The 25,284-nt window shown below is 47.1% G+C and overlaps 1 protein-coding gene across 1 annotated transcript in view; it reads left to right on the top strand.

Annotated features, from left to right (window-relative positions):
• Window positions 1-24,303, top strand: part of epm2a (EPM2A glucan phosphatase, laforin) — a 29,958-nt gene extending 5,655 nt beyond the window's left edge. Inside the window, exons 2-4 of the mRNA XM_046298695.1 lie at window positions 10,505-10,679; window positions 22,658-22,902; window positions 23,103-24,303. Coding sequence (XP_046154651.1) covers window positions 10,505-10,679; window positions 22,658-22,902; window positions 23,103-23,386 — 704 coding nt within the window. The 3' untranslated portion in view covers window positions 23,387-24,303. The remainder of the gene's footprint in view (window positions 1-10,504; window positions 10,680-22,657; window positions 22,903-23,102) is intronic.
• Window positions 24,304-25,284: the final 981 nt, after the last annotated feature.

The raw sequence follows: 25,284 nt of genomic DNA, 5'->3' as shown, positions 1-25,284 counted from the left end.
TTGTCGATGGCGATTATAATATCGTTTATGACCTTGACGTGGCTGAGGTTCACCCATGACCAGCTCGGAAACCAGATTGCATAACGGAGAAGGTACGGTGGGATTCGAAATGGTCGGTGATCTGTTTGTTAACTTGGCTTTCGAAGACCTTAAAAAGGCATGGTAGGATAGATATAGGTCTGTAACAGTTTGGGTCTAGAGTGTCTCCCCCTTTGAAGAGGGGGATGACCGCGGCAGCTTTCCAATCTTTGGGGATCTCAGACGATACGAAAGAGAGGTTGAACAGGCTAGTAATAGGGGTTGCAGCAATTGCTGCAGATAATTTTAGAAAGAGAGAGTACAGATTGTCTAGAACAGCTGATTTGTAGGGGTCCAGATTTTGCAGCTCTTTCAGAAAATCAGCTATCTGGATTTGGGTGAAGGAGAAATGTGGGAGGCTTGGCAAGTTGCTGTGGGGATGCAGAGCTGTTGACCGGGTAGGGGTGGCCAGGTGGAAAGCAAGGCCAGCCGTAGAAAAACGCTTATTGAAATTCTCGATAATTGTAGAGTTTCTTCAGTGCAGTGGGCAGCTGGGAGGTGGTGCTCTTATTCTCCATGGACTTTACAGTGTTCCAGAACGTTTTGGAGTTTGTGCTTCAGGACGCAAATTTCTGTTTGAAAAAGCTAGCCTTTGCTTTCCTAACTGCCTGTTTATTTTGGTTCCTAACTTCCCTGAAAAGTAGCATATCACAGGGGCTATTCGATGCTAATGCAGTACGCCACAGGATGTTTTTGTGCTGGTCAAGGGCAGTCAGGTCTGGAGTGAACCAAGGGCTATATCTGTTCCTGGTTCTACATTTTTTGAATGGGGCATGCTTATTTAAGAAGGTGAGGAAAGCACTTTTAAAGAATAACCAGGCATCCTTTACTGACGGAATGAGGTCGATATCTTTCCAGGATACCTGAGCCAGGTCGATTAGCAAGGCCTGCTCGCTAAAGTGTTTTAGGGAGCGTTTGACTGTGATGAGGGGTGGTCGTTTGACCGCGGACCCATTACAGACGCAGGCAGGGATCGCTGAGATCCTGGTTGAAGACAGCGGAGGTGTATTTTGAGGATAGGTTGGTCAGGATAATATCTATGAGGGTGCCCGAGTTTACGGATTTTGGGTTGTACCTGATAGGTTTCATGATAATTTGGGTGAGATTGAGGGCATCTAGCTTAGATTGTAGGACGATCGGGGTGTTAAGCATATCCCAGTTTAGGTCACCTAACAGTACAAACTCTGAAGATAAATGGGGGGCAATTAATTGACATATGGTGTCCAGGGCGCAGCTGGGGGCTTAGGGGGGTCTATAACAAGCGGCAACAGTGAGAGACTTATTTCTGGAAAGGTGGATTTTTAAAAGTAAAAGCTCAAACTGTTTGGGCACAGACCTAGATAGTATGACAGAACTCTGCAGGCTGTGTCTGCAGTAGATTGCAACTCCACTCCTTTGGCAATTCTGTCTTGTCGGAAAATGAATACACATACATAGAGGCATTGTTCAGCTATGATTTTACCACTCAGAATCCAGAATGGATATGACAATGGGACAGCACAGGATGTAATACACCCTTACAACAATCTACTTTTTGTTCTTCTTGACTTATCTGGTAAACTGCTACTGTGTGTCAAGAAAAGAGCCCCAATTAGGGGTTAGTGTACTCCAGTAAAAAAGGGCTGGTTTAGATTAAAAACTATTTTCATGTGTCCCCGTTCATAGGGGCATGAAAGACTAGTCAGTGGTAGAATTGAGTTGGCACTTTATTGGCCCAAACACCCACAGACCCACACGGTGGAGGTTACTCATGGACAGTAATTAGTCTTTTTAAAAGTTTTTTTGCATTGATGCATTGCGTCTTCTAACTGTCCAAGAATAGGATCCAAAGTGTTAGGGAATATTTGTTCCCATAAATACAAAGGAGGATGTCTCTCCTCATACCTCTGGCACTTTAGTCAGACTGCCAGACTGTGCACCACAGAGCCAATCAGGAGAGAATACATACAGGTCAAAGTGTCTGTGCCTTTTGGATTTCTCTTTCTTTACAGAGAACCCCTGTGGTTCAAGTCAAGAGCTACCCTTCCCTTTTCAGTCTGCTCTACGCATGTCTGAGAGTGACAGAGCCAGCAACCAAGAGTTTTTCACAGTATGTCCTAAAGAATCATTACACTTATGAATGTATGTCAAAATGTATTAGATCCAGTACAATGGAATAACTAAGACCTGAATTTGAATGCAGTGTTTTAAGAGTCCTCTTCTCTCTTTCAACCATAAACACTTGGCCTGATGGTTCATGCAGATACTGGGGAAGCAATATAGAAATGTATTGATCCCTTAAATGATTTTACTATTAAATGACCCATATCACAAGCCTCATACCTCTTCACAAAAATGTACCTAAATCAATTTTGGAAAAAGAATTTTACCCACAAAAGACGTATGAATTTATTTTTCCAGTTAGAAATATTTTCATCAGAAAACAAACCCTCAAATGCCCTATTGCATTTTGTAAGTTGTCTGCAGGTGGCTTGTTGTGAATGCACTCAAATATCAAGTCATTATCAGGTTATGTAAACTGCGTTCTAATTCTCAACGTAGAAGGATTTGTCTTAACGTACAGTATATGAAAGTGATGTATGAAAAGGATTCTTTCATGTTATAAAGCTCACTCTGACTGACAAATCACTGCCTATTACTGTGATTAAAAAGAGCATATGAAACATTGTTTTTCACGAGGCCTACATGTACGCCTTCCTTTAAGCACCTCTTTTCGAACACCTCTTCTGTCCTTGATCCATTCCACATACAGCCATTTGTAGATCTTTTCGGTGTCCATGTGAAAGATAGTTATTGCGAGGCTGGAACGTTTGTTAACTTAAAAAAACAAGTTTAACACCCATGTAAAATGAAGGCCTGCAAAGCTTACAGATTTAAGTCTAATAGCATGAGATGAAAGTAGACAAACATCAGAGTGTGCGATATGAAAGTATAGTCGGTGGACATTCTGAACCTTATTTGAGGTTGGTCACATGACCAAGGAGCTATTAAACTTTTACATTTTGAAAAATTCATTTAAAATCTTGTGAGATGAAAATGGACAAGCTCAAGGGTGTGCAATGTGTAGGCCCACTGAGTGGACATTCTGAACCTTGTTTGAAGTCACTAGGTCACATGACCAAGGAGCTATTGAAATTCAACATTTTTAAAGATTCATGTAAAATAATGTGAGATTTAAAAAATCTTAAGTTTTTTAAAAACATTTTTGCAAATGTATTAAACATAAAACACGTATATCACATTTACATAAATAATCTGACCCTTTACTCAGTACTTTGTTGAAGCACCTTTGGCAGCAAATACAGCCTTGTGTCTTCTTGGGTATGACGCTACAAGCTTGGCACAACCGGATATAGGGGAGTTTCTCCCATTTGTCGCTGCAGATCCTCTAAAGCTCTGCTAGGTTGGATGGGGAGCGTCGCTCCACAGCTATTTTCAGGTTTCTTCAGAGATATTTCATCGGGTTCAAGTCCGGACTCTGGCTGGGCCATTCAGAGACTTGTCCCGAAGCCACTCATGCATTGTCTTGGCTGTGAGCTTAGGGTTGTTGTCCTGTTGGTGAACTTGTCCTGTTGGTGAACTTTCTCCCCAGTCTGAGGTTCTGAGCGCTCTGGAGCAAGTTTTAATTGAGGATCTCTCTGTACTTTGCTCCGTTCATCTTTCCCTCAATCCTGACTAGTCTCCCAGTCCCTGCCGCTGAAAAACATCCCCAAAGCATAATTCTGCTCGCACCGTGCTTCACCATAGGGATGGTGCCAGGTTTCCTCAAGATGTGACGCTTGGCATTCAATCTTGGTTTTATCAGACCAGATAATCTTGTTTCTCATTGTCCGAGAGTGCTTTAGGTGCCTTTTGGCAAACTCCAAGCGGGCTGTCATGTGCCTTTTACTGAGGAGTGGCTTCCATCTGGCCACTCTACCATAAAGGCCTGATTGGTAGAGTGCTGCAGAGATGGTTTTACTCCTTGAAGGTTTTCCCATCTCCACAGAGGAACTCTAGAGCTCTGTCAGACTGACCATCGGGTACTTGGTCACCTCCCTGACCAAGGCTCTTCTCTCCCGATTGTTCAGTTTGGCCGGGCGGTCAGCTCTAGGAAGAGTCTTGGTGGTTCCAAACGTCTTTCATTTAAAAATGACGGAGACCACTGTGTTCTTGGGGACCTAAAATGCAGGAGACATTTTTTGGTGCCCTTTCCCAGATCTGTGCCTCGACACGGCCTGTCTCGGAGCTCTATGGACAATTCCTTCGACCTCATGGCAGCACAGACCTCTTAACCAAGCCTGCAAGGACTATGAAGATGGCATATTCTGAAACAAGAGTGGATGCAGAACAATCCACACTGAAAAATATGTAATAATAATAATAATTTGATTTTGGATTTCAATCTTCAATTGCTGTTACATAAAATGTGCCAGCAAAATGACAATTATATATTCTGAATCAGGGAAGGTTTATCAGGGGATGCGTAACTGGTGGCAGGGAAGTCAAATGCAAGAGAGCAGGCAGTTAGAAAAGCCAAGGCTAGCTTTTTCAAGCAGAAATTTGCTTCCTGCAACACTAACTCAAAAAAGTTCTGGGACACTGTAAAGTCCATGGAGAATAAGAACACCTCCTCCCAGCTGCCCACTGCACTGAAGATAGGAAACACTGTCACCACTGATAAATCCACCATAATTGAGAATTTCAATAAGCATTTTTCTACGGTTGGCCATGCTTTCCACCTGGCTACTCCTACCCCGGTCAACAGCACTGCACCCCCCACAGCAACTCGCCCAAGCCTTCCCCATTTCTCCTTCTCCCAAATCCATTCTGCTGATGTTCTGAAAGAGCTGAAAAATCTGGACCCCTACAAGTCAGCCGGGCTAGACAATCTGGACCCTTTCTTTCTAAAATTATCTGCCGAAATTGTTGCCACCCCTATTACTAGCCTGTTCAACCTCTCTTTCGTGTCGTCTGAGATTCCCAAAGATTGGAAAGCAGCTGCGGTCATCCCCCTCTTCAAAGGGGGGACACTCTTGACCCAAACTGCTACAGACCTATATCTATCCTACCATGCCTTTCTAAGGTCTTCGAAAGCCAAGTCAACAAACAGATTACCGACCATTTCGCATCTAACCATACCTTCTCTGCTATGCAATCTGGTTTCAGAGCTGGTCATGGGTGCACCTCAGCCACGCTCAAGGTCCTAAACGATATCTTAACCGCCATTGATAAGAAACATTACTGTGTAGCCGTATTCATTGATCTGGCCAAGGCTTTCGATTCTGTCAACCACCACATCCTCATCGGCAGACTCGACAGCCTTGGTTTCTCAAATGATTGCCTCGCCTGGTTCACCAACTACTTCTCTGATAGAGTTCAGTGTGTCAAATCGGAGGGTCTGCTGTCCGGACCTCTGGCAGTCTCTTTGGGGGTGCCACAGGGTTCAATTCTTGGACCGACTCTCTTCTCTGTATACATCAATGAGGTCGCTCTTGCTGCTGGTGAGTCCCTGATCCACCTCTACGCAGACGACACCATTCTGTATACTTCCGGCCCTTCTTTGGACACTGTGTTAACAACCCTCCAGGCAAGCTTCAATGCCATACAACTCTCCTTCCGTGGCCTCCAATTGCTCTTAAATACAAGTAAAACTAAATCCATGCTCTTCAACCGATCGCTACCTGCACCTACCCGCCTGTCCAACATCACTACTCTGGACGGCTCTGACTTAGAATACGTGGACAACTACAAATACTTGTCTGGTTAGACTGTAAACTCTCCTTCCAGACCCATATCAAACATCTCCAATCCAAAGTTAAATCTAGAATTGGCTTCCTATTTCGCAACAAAGCATCCTTCACTCATGCTGCCAAACATACCTTTGTAAAACTGACCATCCTACCAATCCTCGACTTTGGCAATGTCATATACAAAATAGCCTCCAATACCCTACTTAACAAATTGGATGCAGTCTATCACAGTGCAATCCGTTTTGTCACCAAAGCCCCATATACTACCCACCATTGCGACCTGTACGCTCTCGTTGGCTGGCCCTCGCTTCATACTCGTCGCCAAACCCACTGGCTCCATGTCATCTACAAGACACTGCTAGGTAAAGTCCCCCCTTATCTCAGCTCGCTGGTCACCATAGCATCTCCCACCTGTAGCACACGCTCCAGCAGGTATATCTCTCTGGTCACCCCCAAAACCAATTCTTTCTTTGGCCGCCTCTCCTTCCAGTTCTCTGCTGCCAGTGACTGGAACGAACTGCAAAAATCTCTGAAACTGGAAACACTTATCTCCCTCACTAGCTTTAAGCACCAACTGTCAGAGCATCTTACAGATTACTGCACCTGTACATAGCCCACCTATAATTTAGCCCAAACAACTACCTCTTTCCCAACTGTATTTAATTTATTTATTTATTTTGCTCCTTTGCACCCCATTATTTTTATGTCTACTTTGCACATTCTTCCATTGCAAAACTACCATTCCAGTGTTTTACTTGCTATATTGTATTTACTTTGCCACCATGGCCTTTTTTGCCTTTACCTCCCTTCTCACCTCATTTGCTCACATTGTATATAGACTTGTTTATACTGTATTATTGACTGTATGTTTGTTTTACTCCATGTGTAACTCTGTGTCGTTGTATCTGTCGAACTGCTTTGCTTTATCTTGGCCAGGTCGCAATTGTAAATGAGAACTTGTTCTCAACTTGCCTACCTGGTTAAATAAAGGTGAAATAAAAAATAAATAAAAAAAGAGCAGAAATTGGTAAATAGCCAGAGCCATTTAATGTAGATAACTACCGGCATACAAAAATAACAAAACACATGGGCACAAAACAGGTATTGTACCAGTCACATAAAGCACACAGACTTACAATAAACAATTCCCGACAAGGACATGGGGGAAAACAAGACAAAACAAATGGAACATCAAAAATGGATTGGTGATGGCTAGAAGGCCGGTGACGTCGACTGCCGAACACTGCCCGAACAAGGAGAGGAACCGCCTTCGGCAGAAATAGTGACAGTACCCCCCCCCCCCCCCCTCCTTAACGCATGGCTCCAGCAGCGCGCTGTCACTGGCCTCTGGGACGCCCCGGGGCGAAAGTACGGGGCGATCCGGACGGAGACGGTGGCATAGAAAGGTTCAACACGTCCTCCTCCGGAACCCAGCATCTCTCCTCCGGACCGTACCCCCCCTGTCCACGGGGTACTGAAGGCCCCTCGCCCGACATCTCGAATCCAGGATGGATCGAAAGGAGTATGCCGGGACCCCCTTGATGTCCAGAGGGGGTGGAGGAACCTCCCGCACCTCAGCTTCCTGGAGCGGACCAGCCACCACCGGCCTGAGGAGAGACACATGGAACGAGAAGTTAATGTGGTAATTGGGGGAAGCTGTAACCTATAACATACCTCGTTCACTTTCCTCAAGACTTTAAATGGCCCCACAAACCGCGGACCCAGCTTCCGACAGGGCAGGCGGATAGACATGGGCGGAGTCCCATGTCTCCTCCACGCGCCGGAACCAGTCATCCACCGCAGGAGCTTCGGTCTGACTCTGATGCCAAGGAGCCAGAACCGGCTGATCTGTTAGGTAAGAAAAGGGAGTATGGGGAACACAGGAAAACAAAGTCATGGATCTCATCAAATAAATATGGTTATTGCTATCTGCAATCCCCCTGGAAGGGAGAGAGGTTAGTGGAGGAGTGGCGGAGCGAGTTCTGGGCCATCTCTGCCCAGGGCACTAACGTGCCCACTCCCCCAGCCGGTCCTTGCAATAAGACCTCAGAAACCTACCCACATCCTGGTTAACTCTCTCCACCTGCCCTTTACTCTTAGGGTGAAAACCTTGAGGTAAGGCTGACCGAGATCCCCAGACGTTCCATGGACGCCCTCCAGACCCTCGAAGTGAACTGGGGACCCCGATCAGACACTATATCCTCAGGCACCCTGTAGTGCCGGAAGACGTGAGTAAACAGGGCCTCCGCTGTCTGTAGGGCCGTAGGGAGACCGGGCAAGGGGAGGAGACGACAGGACTTAGAAGGTGGAAGATCGGATATGAATCCACCAACAGGTGCGACCACAGCCATTGTGGAACGTGTATGGGTTGTAACTTACCTTTGGGCAGGTGCCTAGGAGCCTTACACTGGGCGTACACCGAGCAGGAGGAAACATAAACCCTCACATCCTTAGCCACTAAGATAGCGCACTGTCTGACCGATCCCAGGATGACCAGAGGAGGGTGACATGTGGGTCCAATAGATCAGCCGGTCGTGGACAGCAGGCGGAACGTACAGACGCCCAGCTGGACACTGAGGGGGAGGGGGCTCTGCACGTAACGCCCGCTCAATGTCCACTTCCAGCTCCCACACTACCGGCACCACTAAGCAAGAGGTGGGGAGTATGGGAGTGGGATCCATGGATCGCTCCTCTGTGTCATACTGCCGGGACAGTGCCTCTGCCCATACACACCTTCCCAAGCACTCTCATGACCACCCTGTGAGCCCTCTGTTGCCATGATATAGAGGGGTTATGATGAGCTAACCAGGGAAGGCCCAGTACCACGGGAAACACAGGAGGGTCAATGAGAAAGAGACTGATTCTCTCCTCGTGACTCCCCTGCGTCACCATGGCCAGGAAGATAGTGGCTTCCCTGATTAGCCCGGACCCCAATGGTCAACTATCCAGAGCGTGAACTGGGAAAAGTCTAGCCACAGGGATAATGGGGATCATAAGACTAAGAGCGAGTGCTCTGTCAATAAAATTCCCAGCTGCGCCTGAATCGATAAGCACTTTATGCTGGGAATGCGGGGAAATCAGGGAAACAAACAGGTGGACAACAGGGGACTCTGGATGACAGTGGTGCAGACTCAACTGGGGTGACGCCAGAGTGCCCTGCCTGCTGCCTTGACTCCCAGAGTCTTGCTCAGCATATGTGGGAACTCCTTCAAGAATGCTGGAAAAGCATTCCAGGTGAAGCTGGTTGAGAGAATGCCAAGAGTGACTAAAGCTGTCAAGGTAAAGGGTGCCTACTTTGAATAATTTGTTTAACACTTTTTTGGTTATTGCATTATTCCATGTGTGTTATTTCATAATGTTGATGTCTTCACTATTATTCTACAATGTAGAAAATAGTAAGAATAAAGAAAAACCCTTGAATGAGTAGGTGTGTCCAAACAGTTTACTGGTACTCTTTATATATACACTGTATAATATATGTTTTTTTAGGTGTGGATTCTCCATCCACCCGATTCAGAATATACCATCTTCATTGTCATGGCATGCTTGGTTAAATAGCTATTTTCGAGAGAACCAAATATCCAATGTATTTTTTTTTACCAAGGTATTGCCTAGATGACTACAAGTTCATTATTAATTATTCTGCCTCTTTCATCTTTAATAAGCCATTCAACCACTTGATGGCGGCAAAGGCACGTCTTTGAATTGCACAGGCTCAGGGGTTTGGCTCTTTCTGACAGAAAGGGCGGAGCACGGTGATTATAGCATGCTTGTCCCATTACCACCTTAATGACCACCAGGACAGAAGGAACGCCTTACAATGGCCCACCAAATTGCAATATCTCGTCCATCATTCCCTGCAATCTCACTCATCTGCTGTATCTTTTTAAATAAATATGTTTTGGGGTGGTATTTTGACGTTTTGTTGAAAGATAGATTAGAATATGAGAGGGACAGTTCAGAAAGTGAGTGGTGGATCCATTGCATATAGGGTCCGGGCAGCAGCACTACCAGTAGATCAACCCCCGGCACCTGCTATATCTTCTTGATAAATATATGCATGTGAATGGTTTCCATGAAGCATAGCTCGAAGTCCTCTAGGCCTATTTGCAAATGATTGGATTAACAGTGAATAGGACTAATAACCTCATGAATAACTGTTTCTTTATTTGGTGTTGTAAGCCTACTTGAAGGGCTATTACAGTACCTACCAGCACACATCACCTTAAAGTGAGAAGAAGAGGAGAAGCAAGAGAATTTACACCGCCCAAAATCTGTCTTTGTGATACAAGCCTGTTTTTGTATAGACGTCTATTCTATGAGAGTGTCGAATTACATGAGGTTTATTTGATCAAACAGAAGTTTCGTTATTTTTAGGCTGTTACAAATGTACTAATATAAGTGGATGCACGTGGTATTTTTTTATATATTTTTTTTAACCTTTATTTAACCAGGCAAGTCAGTTAAGAACATATTCTTATTTTCTGGCAACTTTGAGAAAAACAACTTAGTTGTGCCTGTTCACACAGGTATCTGACCTCTCATTGGCTAGAATGGTCCCACCTGATCTCGACCTACCTTCAATCATTGAGGACATGTATTTCCATTGTTAGAGTGGTCACTTGGCTATCTTGTCAATATAATAGATAATCTTTGACTTTAATACAAACATGCTTTATTTGCTTTGTTCCCAGGCAACGGTTCCCACCACGACAGATGTTGTGTGTACGACCAGAGCAACCTGGTGGACGGTGTGTACTGCCACCCTATTGGCCACTGGATCGAGGAGACCGGTCATACGGACGAGATGAAGCACACGACTGACTTTTACTTTGGCGTGGCCGGCCAGCAGGCCATGCATTTCAACAGGTAACATAATACCTGACCCCATTGTCTTCCCACAGGTGGCATCACTCCTTTGCAACGCTCAGGAGTGTTTGAGGTTGTCTGTAGCCATCCCCCGTGCGAGAGAGTGGGCTATTTGCATTATTCAAATAATCAGTTTCCTCCTCCTTTTCTTTAAGACATCAGTGGATCGCTGTGCCTCCAAGCAAACACTAGAGACAGAATTGTATCCTAGTGAGTTTAACTACAGCACCCCTTCCCTCAGTATGAAATTAGATGCTGTTGTAAGTTATTGTTTGCCTGCCTTTTGTGATGTGAAAACTGGTGTGTACATAATTTGATAATGCTGTAAAAGTTAATGAGTTCCCCTGAGCGGGTGTGTTTCCCTGGTAAGTGGGACAGCTTTTTTAATGGAGCTCTCTTCCACATTCTGCCAATTAAGTTGCCCCTTTCAAAGCAAAAGGGCTTCTTTCAATAAGATGTAGATTTTACTTTGTCTTGATATTATTTTGTCTTGGAATAATTTATGACTATTAACTTAATGTTCCCAAAAATGTGCTCCCCGTAACATCAGTGCAGTAACTGCCAAAATAAAGGAAACACTTTGTAAATGAGGGATACAAACTATATTGAAAGCAGGTGCTTCCACACAGGTGTGGTTCCTGAGTTAATTAAGCAATTATCATCCCATCACGCTTAGGGTCACGTATAAAAATGCCCAGTTGCCCATTACTTCGGCTACCATGGCTAGAAGAAGAAATCTCAGTGACTTTGAGAGGAGTCTCAAAGGATCATAGGGGGTTTAAAGGGTGTGTGTGTGTCTCAGTCACCAGATCTCAGCCCTATTTAACAATTATGGGAGATTCTGGAGCAGTGCCTGAGACAGCGTTTTCCACCACCATCAACAAAACACCAAATGATGGAATTTCTTGTTGAAGAATGGTGTTGCATCCCTTCAATAGAGTTCCAGACACTTGTAGAATCTATGCCATGGTGCACTGAAGCTATTCTGGCAGCTTATGGTGCCCCAACACCCTATTAAAGTACCCCAAGGCTCAATCCTAGGTCCCACGCTCTTCTCAATTTACATCAACAACATAGCTCAGGCAGTAGGAAGCTCTCTCATCCATTTATATACTACATTTATGTACTATCCATAGATGCTGTCATGCAGGTGAAAGAGGACCCAAAAGCGACTTGGCGAAAACAGAGTCTTTAATCCAGTAAAGTAAATACAAACAAAAAACACAACTTTCACTCGAAATGACGAGGACAAACTGGAGACTCGATCTTGAACAGCAGGTGAACAGCAGGTTGCCTCGGGAAGGCACTTGAACCAGACAGACTCAGACACCTGCTCACCACGCAGCATCTGAGGAAAACACGACACGACAGGGCGATACACAAACACAGCACGGTGAATTCTAGACAAGGAACCGACAGGACAGGAACGGAACACAAAGGAAGAAATAGGGACTCTAATCAGGGGAAAGGATCGGGAACAGGTGTGGGAAGACTAAATGATTGATTAGGGGAATAGGAACAGCTGGGAGCAGGAACGGAACGATAGAGAGAAGAGAGAGCGAGAGAGTGAGAGAGGGAGGGGAGAGAGAGGGATAGAAAGAGGGAAAGAACCTAATAAGACCAGCAGAGGGAAACGAATAGAATGGGAAGCACAGGGACAAGACAAGATAATAAATGACAAAACATGACAGTACCCCCCACTCACCGAGCGCCTCCTGGCGCACTCGAGGAGGAATCCTGGCGGCAACGGAGGAAATCATCAATGAGTGAACGGTCCAGCACGTCCCGAGACGGAACCCAACTCCTCTCCTCAGGACCGTAACCCTCCCAATCCACTAAGTATTGGTGACCCCGTCCCCGAGAACGCATGTCCATGATCTTATGTACCTTGTAAATAGGTGCGCTCTCGACAAGGACGGGAGGGGGAGGGAAGACGAACGGGGGTGCGAAGAAAGGGCTTGACACAGGAGACATGGAAGACAGGATGGACGCGACGAAGATGTCGCGGAAGAAGCAGTCGCACAGCGACAGGATTGACGACCTGGGAGACACGGAACGGACCAATGAACCGCGGAGTCAACTTACGAGAAGCTGTCGTAAGAGGAAGGTTGCGAGTGGAAAGCCACACTCTCTGGCCGCAACAATACCTTGGACTCTTAATCCTGCGTTTATTGGCGGCTCTCACAGTCTGTGCCCTGTAACGGCAAAGTGCAGACCTCACCCTCCTCCAGGTGCGCTCACAACGTTGGACAAACGCTTGAGCGGAGGGAACGCTGGACTCGGCAAGCTGGGATGAGAACAGAGGAGGCTGGTAACCCAGACTACTCTGAAACGGAGATAACCCGGTAGCAGACGAAGGAAGCGAATTGTGAGCGTATTCTGCCCAGGGGAGCTGTTCTGCCCAAGACGCAGGGTTTCTGAAAGAAAGGCTGCGTAGTATGCGACCAATCGTCTGATTGGCCCTCTCTGCTTGACCGTTAGACTGGGGATGAAACCCGGAAGAGAGACTGACGGACGCACCAATCAAACGACAGAACTCCCTCCAAAACTGTGACGTGAATTGCGGGCCTCTGTCTGAAACGGCGTCTAACGGGAGGCCATGAATTCTGAATACATTCTCGATAATGATTTGTGCCGTCTCCTTAGCGGAAGGAAGTTTAGCGAGGGGAATGAAATGTGCCGCCTTAGAGAACCTATCGACAACCGTAAGAATCACAGTCTTCCCCGCAGACAAAGGCAGACCGGTAATGAAGTCTAGGGCGATGTGAGACCATGGTCGAGAAGGAATGGGGAGCGGTCTGAGACGACCGGCAGGAGGAGAGTTACCCGACTTAGTCTGAGCGCAGTCCGAACAAGCAGCCACGAAACGGCGCGTGTCACGCTCCTGAGTCGGCCACCAAAAGCGCTGGCGAATAGACGCAAGAGTGCCTCGAACACCGGGATGACCAGCTAACTTGGCAGAGTGAGCCCACTGAAGAACAGCCAGACGAGTGGAAACAGGAACGAAAAGGAGGTTACTAGGACAAGCGCGCGGCGACGCAGTGTGCGTGAGTGCTTGCTTAACCTGTCTTTCAATTCCCCAGACTGTTAACCCGACAACACGCCCATAAGGAAGAATCCCTCGGGATCAGTAGAAGCCACAGAAGAACTAAACAGACGGGATAAGGCATCAGGCTTGGTGTTCTTGCTACCCGGACGGTAAGAAATCACAAACTCGAAACGAGCGAAAAACAACGCCCAACGAGCTTGACGGGCATTAAGTCGTTTGGCAGAACGGATGTACTCAAGGTTCTTATGGTCTGTCCAAACGACAAAAGGAACGGTCGCCCCCTCCAACCACTGTCGCCATTCGCCTAGGGCTAAGCGGATGGCGAGCAGTTCACGGTTACCCACATCATAGTTGCGCTCAGATGGCGACAGGCGATGAGAAAAATAAGCGCAAGGATGAACCTTATCGTCAGACTGGAAGCGCTGGGATAGAATGGCTCCCACGCCTACCTCTGAAGCGTCAACCTCGACAATGAATTGTCTAGTGACGTCAGGAGTAACGAGGATAGGAGCGGACGTAAAACGTTCTTTTAGAAGATCAAAAGCTCCCTGGGCGGAACCGGACCACTTAAAACACGTCTTGACAGAAGTAAGAGCTGTGAGAGGGGCAGCAACTTGACCGAAATTACGAATGAAACGCCGATAGAAATTAGCGAAACCTAAAAGCGCTGCAACTCGACACGTGACCTTGGAACGGGCCAATCACTGACAGCTTGGACCTTAGCGGAATCCATCTGAATGCCTTCAGCGGAAATAACGGAACCGAGAAAAGTAACGGAGGAGACATGAAAAGAGCACTTCTCAGACTTTACGTAGAGACAATTCTCTAAAAGGCGCTGTAGAACACGTCGAACGTGCTGAACATGAATCTCGAGTGACGGAGAAAAAATCAGGATATCGTCAAGATAGACAAAAACAAAGATGTTCAGCATGTCTCTCAGAACATCATTAACTAATGCCTGAAAAACAGCTGGCGCATTGGCGAGACCAAACCGCAGAACCCGGTACTCAAAATGCCCTAACGGAGTGTTAAACGCCGTTTTCCACTCGTCCCCCTCTCTGATGCGCACGAGATGGTAAGCGTTACGAAGGTCCAACTTAGTAAAGCACCTGGCTCCCTGTAGAATCTCGAAGGCTGATGACATAAGGGGAAGCGGATAACGATTCTTAACCGTTATGTCATTCAGCCCTCGATAATCCACGCAGGGGCGCAGAGTACCGTCCTTCTTCTTAACAAAAAAGAACCCCGCCCCGGCCGGAGAGGAAGAAGGCACTATGGTACCGGCGTCAAGAGACACAGACAAATAATCCTCGAGAGCCTTACGTTCGGGAGCCGACAGAGAGTATAGTCTACCCCGAGGAGGAGTGGTCCCCGGAAGGAGATCAATACTACAATCATACGACCGGTGAGGAGGAAGGGAGTTGGCTCGGGACCGACTGAAGACCGTGCGCAGATCATGATATTCCTCCGGCACTCCTGTCAAATCGCCAGGTTCCTCCTGAGAAGTAGGGACAGAAGAAACGGGAGGGATGGCAGACATTAAACACTTCACATGACAAGAAACGTTCCAGGATAGGATAGAATTACTAGACCAATTAATAGAAGGATTATGACATACTAGCCAGGGATGACCCAAAACAACAGGTGTAAACGGTGAACGAAAAATCAAAAAAGAAATAGTCTCACTGTGGTTACCAGATACTGTGAGGGTTAAAGGTAGTGTCTCAAATCTGATACTGGGAAGATGACTACCATCTAAGGCGAACATGGGCGTAGGCTTCTCTAACTCTCTGAAAGGAATGTCATGTTTCCGAACCCATGCTTCGTCCATGAAACAACCCTCAGCCCCAGAGTCTATCAAGGCACTACATGTAGCACCCGAACCGGTCCAGCGTAGATGGACCGACAAAGTAGTACAGGATCTTGATGGAGAGACTTGAGTAGTTGCGCTCACCTGTAGCCCTCCGCTTACAGATGAGCTCTGGCTTTTACTGGACATGAATTAACAAAATGTCCAGCAACTCCGCAATAGAGGCACAGGCGGTTGGTGATCCTCCGTTCCCTCTCCTTAGTCGAGATGCGAATCCCTCCCAGCTGCATGGGCTCAGACTCTGAGCCAGAGGAGGGAGATGGTTGCGATGCGGAGCAGGGAAACACCGTTGATGCGAGCTCTCTTCCACGAGCCCGGTGACGAAGATCTACCCGTCGTTCTATGCGGATGGCGAGAGCAATCAAAGAGTCCACATCTGAAGGAACCTCCCGGGAGAGAATCTCATCCTTAACCACTGCGTGGAGTCCCTCCAGAAAACGAGCGAGCAGCGCCGGCTCGTTCCACTCACTAGAGGCAGCAAGAGTGCGAAACTCAATAGAATAATCCGTTATGGACCGTTCACCTTGGCATAAGGAAGCCAGGGCCCTAGAAGCCTCCCTACCAAAAACTGAACGGTCAAAAACCCGAATCATCTCCTCTTTAAAGTTCTGGAACTTGTTAGAGCAATCAGCCCTTGCCTCCCAGATAGCTGTGCCCCATTCTCGAGCCCGGCCAGTAAGGAGTGAAATGACGTAAGCAACCCGAGCTCTCTCTCTAGAGTATGTGTTGGGTTGGAGAGAGAACACAATCTCACACAGCGTGAGAAAGGAGCGGCACTCAGTGGGCTGCCCGGAGTAGCAAGGTGGGTTATTAACCCTAGGTTCTGGAGGCTCGGCAGGCCAGGAAGTAACAGGTGGCACGAGACGGAGACTCTGGAACTGTCCAGAGAGGTCGGAAACCTGAGCGGCCAGGTTCTCCACGGCATGGCGAGCAGCAGACAATTCCTGCTCGTGTCTGCCGAGCATGGCTCCTTGGATCTCGACGGCAGTGTAACGAGCGTCTGAAGTCGCTGGGTCCATTCCTTGGTCGGTTCCTTCTGTCATGCAGGTGAAAGAGGACCCAAAAGCGACTTGGCGAAAACAGAGTCTTTAATCCAGTAAAGTAAATACAAACAAAAAACACAACTTTCACTCAAAATGATGAGGACAAACTGGAGACTCGATCTTGAACAGCAGGTGAACAGCAGGTTGCCTCGGGAAGGCACTTGAACCAGACAGACTCAGACACCTGCTCACCACGCAGCATCTGAGGAAAACACGACACGACAGGGCGATACACAAACACAGCACGGTGAATTCTAGACAAGGAACCGACAGGACAGGAACGGAACACAAAGGAAGAAATAGGGACTCTAATCAGGGGAAAGGATCGGGAACAGGTGTGGGAAGACTAAATGATTGATTAGGGGAATAGGAACAGCTGGGAGCAGGAACGGAACGATAGAGAGAAGAGAGAGCGAGAGAGTGAGAGAGGGAGGGGGAGAGAGAGGGATAGAAAGAGGGAAAGAACCTAATAAGACCAGCAGAGGGAAACGAATAGAATGGGAAGCACAGGGACAAGACAAGATAATAAATGACAAAACATGACAGATGCTAGTCTTATTCTCAGCCGGCCCCTCTCCGGATTGTGTGTTAAATGCTCTACAACAAATCTTTCTTAGTGTCCAACAAGCTTTCTTTACCCTTAACCTTGTTCTGAACACCTCCAAAACAAAGATAATGTGGTTTGGTAAGAAGAATGCCCCTCTTCCCACAGGTGTGATTACTACCTCTGAGGGTTTAGAGCTCGAGTTAGTCACCTAATACAAGTACTTGGGAGTATGGCTAGACAGTACACTGTCCTCTCAGCACATATCAAAGCTGCATGCTAAAGTTAAATCTAGACATGGTTTCCTCTATCGTAGTCGCTCCTCTTTCACTCCAGCTGCCAAACTAACCCTGATTCAGATGACCATGCTACCCATGCTAGATTACGGAGATCAGCAGGTAAGGGTGCTCTCGAGCGGCTTGATGTTCTTTACCACTCGGCCATCAGATTTTCCACCAATGCTCCTTATAGGACATATCACTGCACTCTATACTCCTTATCTCTGTATAGATGGTCATCTCTGTATACCCGTCGCAAGACTCACTGGTTGATGCTTATTTATAAAACCCTCTTAGGCCTCACTCCCCCCTATCTGAGATATCTACTGCAGTCCTCATCCTCCACATACAATACCTTCAGGCCCTTTGTGCTGTTGTCTCTGCCCAATAATGTTTGTACCATGTTTTGTGCTGCTACCATGTTGTTTTGCTACCGTGTTGCTACCACGCTGTGTTGTCATGTGTTGCTGCCTTGCTATGTTGTTGTCTTATGTCTCTCTTTATGTGTTGTCTTTCTTGTTGTGATGTGTGTTTTGTCCTATATTTATATGTTTTTATTTTATTTTTAATCCCAGCTCCTGTCCCCGCAGGTGGTCTTTTGCCTTTTGGTAGGCCGTCATTATAAATAAGAATTTGTTCTTAACTGACCTAGTTAAATAAAGGTTAAAATATATATTTTTAAATTAAGACACTTTATGTTGATGTTTTCTTTATTTTGTCAGTTGTATTTGATCCTGAGGTGAATGGCTACTCCCACCACATCCTCATGTCATGAGTGTGATGCTTCACCCTTTTCAATCTCCAAGCAGCGACAGCCAGCCATGATTACTCTCCTCCTTCCTTTTTAAGCTTTGCTCTCTCACACACCATTTTAATTACTATGGGAACTGGGTTTTGTAAGGGACTCAGCAATTAATTCAGTGGGACAACGCATTCAAGGGCTCTTCAGAAGTTAAACCATTAGTGGTTGTATCGCATCAACCCCATGACCTTCTCTTTTCACTTGTTGGAGAGATGGGAGGGTCAATATTTAGTTATGTCCTCTGGGCACCTCATAGATAGCTCATTTCGTTAACGATAGCTCGCCAAATCCATTAGAGTAACGAAAGATTAAAAGTGTTAAAGACCTTAAATAGATTTTTGTAAAGAGGAGGGCAAAGCCTAGGGGAGGTCACTGATAATAATCCTTTCCAATATGACAGCCGGACTGTCACCATCATTTGTTGAGAGATGGCGAGTCATTTCATTTGGCTGTGTCATAACAATTCAGTGGTATTAAGTTGTTGGACTAAATTAAGTAATTTACTAACAGCAGGTTGAGAGGTTCTATTCAATGTAGTCTTTCAATGTTCCGATTGGAAATAGAGTTGAGCAGTACATTTTGGTCCTGGATGTGTGATTCTTTGACTTTGATTATTATGGATGAAAGGGAAAGGCGATACCTAGTCAGTTGTCCAACTGAATGTATTCAACTGAAATGTGTCTTCTGCATTTAACCCAACCCCTCTGAATAAGGGCAATAGGAAAAAGTGGGGTGAAATAAATGACAAACACCCATTTGGGGCGGCAGGGTAGCCTAGTGGTTAGAGCATTGGACTAGTAACCGGAAGGCTGCAAGTTCAAACCCCCGAGCTGACAAGGTACAAATCTGTCGTTCTGCCCCTGAACAGGCAGTTAACCCACTAGGCCGTTATTGAAAATAAGAATTTGTTCTTAACTGACTTGCCTAGTTAAATAAAGTTTTTTTTTTTAAGGTTTTAAAAAATTAAGTTACAGTAGCAAACACACTTGCCCTGTTTGCTCGGGTCACACACACACACACACACACACACACACACACACACACACACACACACACACACACACACACACACACACACACACACACACACACACACACACACACACACACACACACACACACACACACACACACACACACACACACACACACTTGCCCTCTTTGCTCAGGTCACACACACACCCTGTGCTGAGGTGAGCTGCAGGACACAGCAGAAATTAGACTGGTCCCCCTGAAGCTCTGGACACACACCTTGCATGAAAATGAGAGAGAGGGTGGCCACTGGCTAGGTCCAGCTGGTTTTAATTTGTCATTTGTGGCCCATGGCCTTACAAGCTTTTGTCAAGCACCTCTGTGCTGCAGGAGGCAAATTAGCTTTTTAAATGAGAATTCCAGGCTGGTATCAGTGTAGCCACTGGTATCATATATACCTCATTCTCTAAAACATGTATCATTGTTTATCTGAACGAGAGGGTCATGCACTTTACAGGAGCATTGTCTGCTATGCATCGATCAGAGGTGACTCCCAAGGACTTTACTGTTGTCTTGCTAATGAAATTCAAACATGTTCGTACAGTTGGGCTATTTCAATAGTTTAGATATGTTTGTTTCTGTTGTAATCTTCTGTTTACTGCCATGCCAGGGCTGGCCAAGTTTACCCATCTCACATTTTAGCAGAACTGAATAGAGTTTCCAGATGTAGAGAGAGTCTTTCTTAGAAAAAACCCCAGCTCTAAATCTAATGTGGAGGCAAAAGTTGCTGAATAATCTCCATTGAGCTCTTAAGCAAATCAGCAGCATCTGTCTTTGAGTGTCACAGCCCTGGTTTTCCATTAAAACCCAGAGGTCTGTGGGTACCAGCTGCTGGCTCAACTAGATGGATCCCTGTGATGTCATCAGAGACGAAAGAGGAAGTGAGACACCCCACTCTGTTTTTTTCTGGTTCAATAAAAGTCAATGAACTAAGTAGACCAGACCAGCTGCTATTGCATTGGTGTCTATGGGAGGCCCACCCAGTTAAGTAGACCAGAACTTACTTTTCTTTCCAATGGTTAACGGCCTGTGTGAACTATCTTCATTTATCCACCATCTTTGGTGTCACTCGAGGACATTACTCTGAAGCTGTCCATGCTTTTATGTGTCACCTCCTCCCACTGACTGTTATTTTACGCATGCTAATGAGCTCTAAATGGAGTCTGGCTGAGAGTGACAGGGCAGAAAATGAAGGGAGGAGGTCAGGGGACAAAAACAGCTGGAGAAAATGACAGGAGAGGGAGAGAGCGATGAGATGAAGGACAGAGAACGCTTTTCCGAGAAATGGGGAATTTTTTTATCTTTTGTGTGGAGAAAGAAATTTGATGAGCGAAAACAGCTTTAGATCACTTGCCTGAGGTCTGTCTGGGAGAGTTGCTAAAAAAAACGCCACCTCTCTCCCCAGGAATTAGACTAGTGCCTTTTAGCTCTCTCTCACCCCCTGGGCATATTAACTTCCACGTTCCAACCCCTCAACCCTCTGCACTTCTCTTACCTCCCCATACTATGCTCCATCAACCCCACTCCCTCAACCCCATCAACCCCACTCCCACAACCCCATCAACCCCACTCCATCAACCCCACTCCCTCAACCCCATCAACCCCACTCCCTCAACCCCATCAACCCCACTCCCACAACCCCATCAACCCCACTCCCCCACTCCCTCAACCCCATCAACCCCTCTCCCCTCAACCCCACTCCCTCAACCCCATCAACCCCACTCCCTCAACCACATCAACCCCACTCCCTCAACCACATCAACCCCACTCCCTCAACCACATCAACCGCACTCCCTCAACCACATCAACCCTATCAACCCCACTCCCTCAACCTCATCAACCCCACTCCATCAACCACATCAACCCTATCAACCCCACTCCCTCAACCTCATCAACCGCACTCCCTCAACCACATCAACCCTATCAACCCCACTCCCTCAACCCCACTCCCTCAACCTCATCAACCCCACTCCATCAACCACATCAACCCTATCAACCCCACTCCATCAACCTCATCAACCGCACTCCCTCAACCACATCAACACTATCAACCCCACTCCCTCAACCCCATCAACCCCACTCCCTCAACCCCATCAACCCCACTCCCTCAACCCCATCAGCCCCACTCCCTCAACCACATCAACCCCACTCCCTCAACCACATCAACCCCACTCCCTCAACCACATCAACCGCACTCCCTCAACCACATCAACCCTATCAACCCCAGTCCCTCAACCCCACTCCCTCAACCCCATCAGCCCCACTCCCTCAACCCCATCAACCCCACTCCCTCAACCCCATCAGCCCCACTCCCTCAACCACATCAACCCCACTCCCTCAACCACATCAACCCCACTCCCTCAACCACATCAACCGCACTCCCTCAACCACATCAACCTCATCAACCCAACTCCCTGAACTCCATCAACCCCACTCCCTCAACCTCATCAACCCCACTCCCTCAACCCCATCAACCCCACTCCCTCAACCCCATCAACCCCACTCCCTAACCCCACTCCCTCAACCACATCAACCCCACTCCCTAACCCCATTCCCTCAACCTCATCAACCCCACTCCCTCAACCCCACTCCCTAACCCCACTCCCTCAACCACATCAACCCCACTCCCTAACCCCACTCCCTCAACCTCATCAACCCCACTCTCTCAACCCCATCAACCCCACTCCCTAACCCCACTCCCTCAACCCCATCAACCCCACTCCCTAACCCCACTCCCTCAACCACATCAACCCCACTCCCTAACCCCACTCCCTCAACCTCATCAACCCCACTCCCTCAACCCCACTCCCTCAACCTCATCAACCCCACTCTCTCAACCCCATCAACCCCACTCCCTAACCCCACTCACTCAACCACATCAACCCCACTCCCTAACCCCACTCCCTCAACCTCATCAACCCCACTCTCTCAACCCCACTCCCTAACCCCACTCCCTCAACCACATCAACCCCACTCCCTAACCCCACTCCCTCAACCTCATCAACCCCACTCCCTCAACCCCATCAACCCCACTCCCTAACCCCACTCCCTCAACCACATCAACCCCACTCCCTAACCCCACTCCCTCAACCCCATCAACCCCACTCCCTCAACCCCATCAACCCCACTCCCTCAACCCCATCAACCCCACTCCCTCAACCCCATCAACCCCACTCCCTCAACCCCTCAACTGCACTCCCTCAACCACATCAACCCCACTCCCTAACCCCACTCCCTCAACCACATCAACCCCACTCCCTAACCCCATTCCCTCAACCTCATCAACCATATCAACCCCACTCCCTCAACCACATCAACTCAATCAACCCCACTCCCTCAACTCCTCTGCTCGTTTTCCAGAGTCCTGCCCCGGGTGTTTCTGGGTAGCTGCCCTCGCCAGGTGGAGCATGTGACCCTCAAGCTGAAGGAAGAGCTGGGTGTTACCGCAGTGATGAACTTTCAGACGGAGGGGGATATGGTCAACAACTCGTCCGGCTGTCGCCGCGACCCCGGGCAAGAAATGACCCCAGAGACCATGATGCACCTGTACAGGGACTGTGGCCTGGCGTACGTGTGGATCCCAACACCAGACATGAGCACTGAAGGTGAGGAAGGAGAGGGGGGTTTTGGGTATGTTCAGGACTGCAACTGTGTCTCTCCAGGAGTGAAGTAGACAGTCATGAAGCCCTCATTTATGGATCCTTGTATGGATCTGGGAAATCCAGATCCATGTGTTGTCCAGGAGTAGTAAAGGAATAGTCAGAAAGCCCTCCTCTGACATATCTTTGTATGTCGCCCCCTGCAGGTCGGACTAGGGTGCTTCCCCAGGCTGTCTTCCTGCTGCACGGTCTCCTGGAGAACGGTCACACGGTCTACGTTCACTGTAACGCTGGCGTTGGGCGCTCCACCGCAGCCGTGTGCGGTCTTCTCATGTACGTCCTGGGCTGGAGCAAGAGGAAGGTGCAGTACTTCGTCACAGCCAGGAGGGCGGCGGTGTACATCGACGAGGAGGCACTGGTAAATGCCCAGGAGGACTTTATTCAGAAGTTTGGACGCCTGCGCACCTCTGTTTGCTACCCGCAAACATGAGGGTAGAACCCCCTGTGGTGTGGAGTGTTGCTGCCTAGCTGTGCATGGCTGTGTGCCATAGAGACAGTGGAGAAAATATATTTAGTTGAAGTACTGCATTAATCATCTGTACACCCGGCATGATTTGTGCGGAAGATGCCAGAAGGTGAAATAACTTAAGTGAATATCAACCTCTGCACTGATTTGATCCAATGCAAATTACCAGTTTAGTTGAGTGGCTGTCATAAACTGGTCAATGACGAGGTACCCGGAGGGAATTCTACTAGCTGCTGCCAACAGGTTCAGAAAGCTATTAATAATTATCATTGTGATGTGTTTGTTTTGTAGCTTTGGGGTTGTTTTTAATTTATTTATTGATGGTATTATTTCTAATTGCGTCGTGAACATTGTCTGTAGATTTCTGTTGTTATCTGCAGGGGTTTTAGAAGGACCTTTTGTTCAACCCTTGTTTTTATTAATCAATGAACAGAGCTGACATTTTGAAAAGGCACCTTGAAGCTGTTGTGGTGACTGCAGAGCTGCTAATGGAATACTTATGACTGACTGAGACATGTAGCTCCTGCAGGACCCAGCCTGAGTTGCGGATCCAGACAACAGTAAATATAAACTGGGTCAGGCACAAAGTCAGTGGCAAGGTGAGAATTTCACTGTCATGAGGGCGAGTTTAGGAAAGAAGAGAAATATAAACTGCTCCTCTTTTGCTCTCAGCCTATCTTCTCTCCACATTATACTCCTCAGTAAAAAGGGATTACTGCTGTGTCACCTCCGCTACCTTCTGAGAGAAATTCTGTCTTTTCATAGTCAATGGTGGCTCCCTGCAAATACAAATGATGGTTGCTTTTGTTATGTAGAAGCCTTAATGCTGCTGAAAATAGGAAAATGTCATTTCCTGCAAAATAAAAATAAATAAAAAGCCAGCCTGCACTCTCTCCCTCTCTCTGTCTGAAGGAAGAGGCTGCTGCCAGAGGAAGAATAAGACTCTTCCAAACTTCTTTTTAGAAGTCATCTTTGTTTACGTATCCCAACAATGCAATATTATTCAGGTCCTTCTTATGTGTATGTAACAAAACAACATTTCCTCCAGACCACTTCTAATTCATGCATAATAAGAACTGAGTTCATGTCGAGATTCGCCTCTCTGTGGCCAACTTCAAAGGAGCTGAGAGTGCTGGATAGGTTTGAAGCAGCCAACTTTCTCCCATGATGCCGCCAGGGGCTGAATATTGTTGTTTACCCATAATGCTCTGTGGTACAGAATGTTATTTTACTGAGTGGTTACTTGGTGCCCAGAACGCACAAACAACAGAGGTGCGTTGAGTTTGTTTGGACATTTGCTCCGTTGCGGAACGGTTTGTATTAAGCAACACGTTCTTGAACAGACTTTGAGGTATGTTCTTTCCCGTTTGGTGGGTCTGGCGAGATGAGGCTTGAAGCAATGAGTGGTGTATTAAATGGGCAGTGGCCATGCTGTCAGTGTTCCACAACCCAAACCCCTCCCCGTTTTTCAACTGGTTGTTCAATACAGCATCGCTTTCATTCAATTGAACATTCCAGAATTTAAAAACGTACTGAATGCAACCCAGGTGTCCCTACCTAGATAATACCTTACCCATACCAAGCTATACCAGTTGTTATAGGGCCATAATGCATTGCTACTGTAGTGGTCAGAAGTGTGTGTGAGTGAGAACGAGAGCCAAGAGAAACATTTAGAATTTAAAAATCTGTGTGTGTTTGTGAGGGCGAGAGACAGCGTGGAGCAAATCATGGTAACGCTTTCGTGAAATTTAATCCATAAATAGCTTAAATTAAGAGTTTGTGTTTATCTCGTTTCTGTTGCCTGTTCTAGGCAGTTGTCCCTGGCAGCTATCAGCATGTATTTATTATTTCTGCATTAATTT

Source organism: Oncorhynchus gorbuscha, linkage group LG14, assembly GCF_021184085.1.
Source record: "Oncorhynchus gorbuscha isolate QuinsamMale2020 ecotype Even-year linkage group LG14, OgorEven_v1.0, whole genome shotgun sequence".
In the NCBI taxonomy this organism is placed as follows: Eukaryota; Metazoa; Chordata; class Actinopteri; order Salmoniformes; family Salmonidae; genus Oncorhynchus; species Oncorhynchus gorbuscha.
Note: the sequence above shows the minus strand (reverse complement) of the source record. Positions and strands in the feature narration are given on the sequence as shown.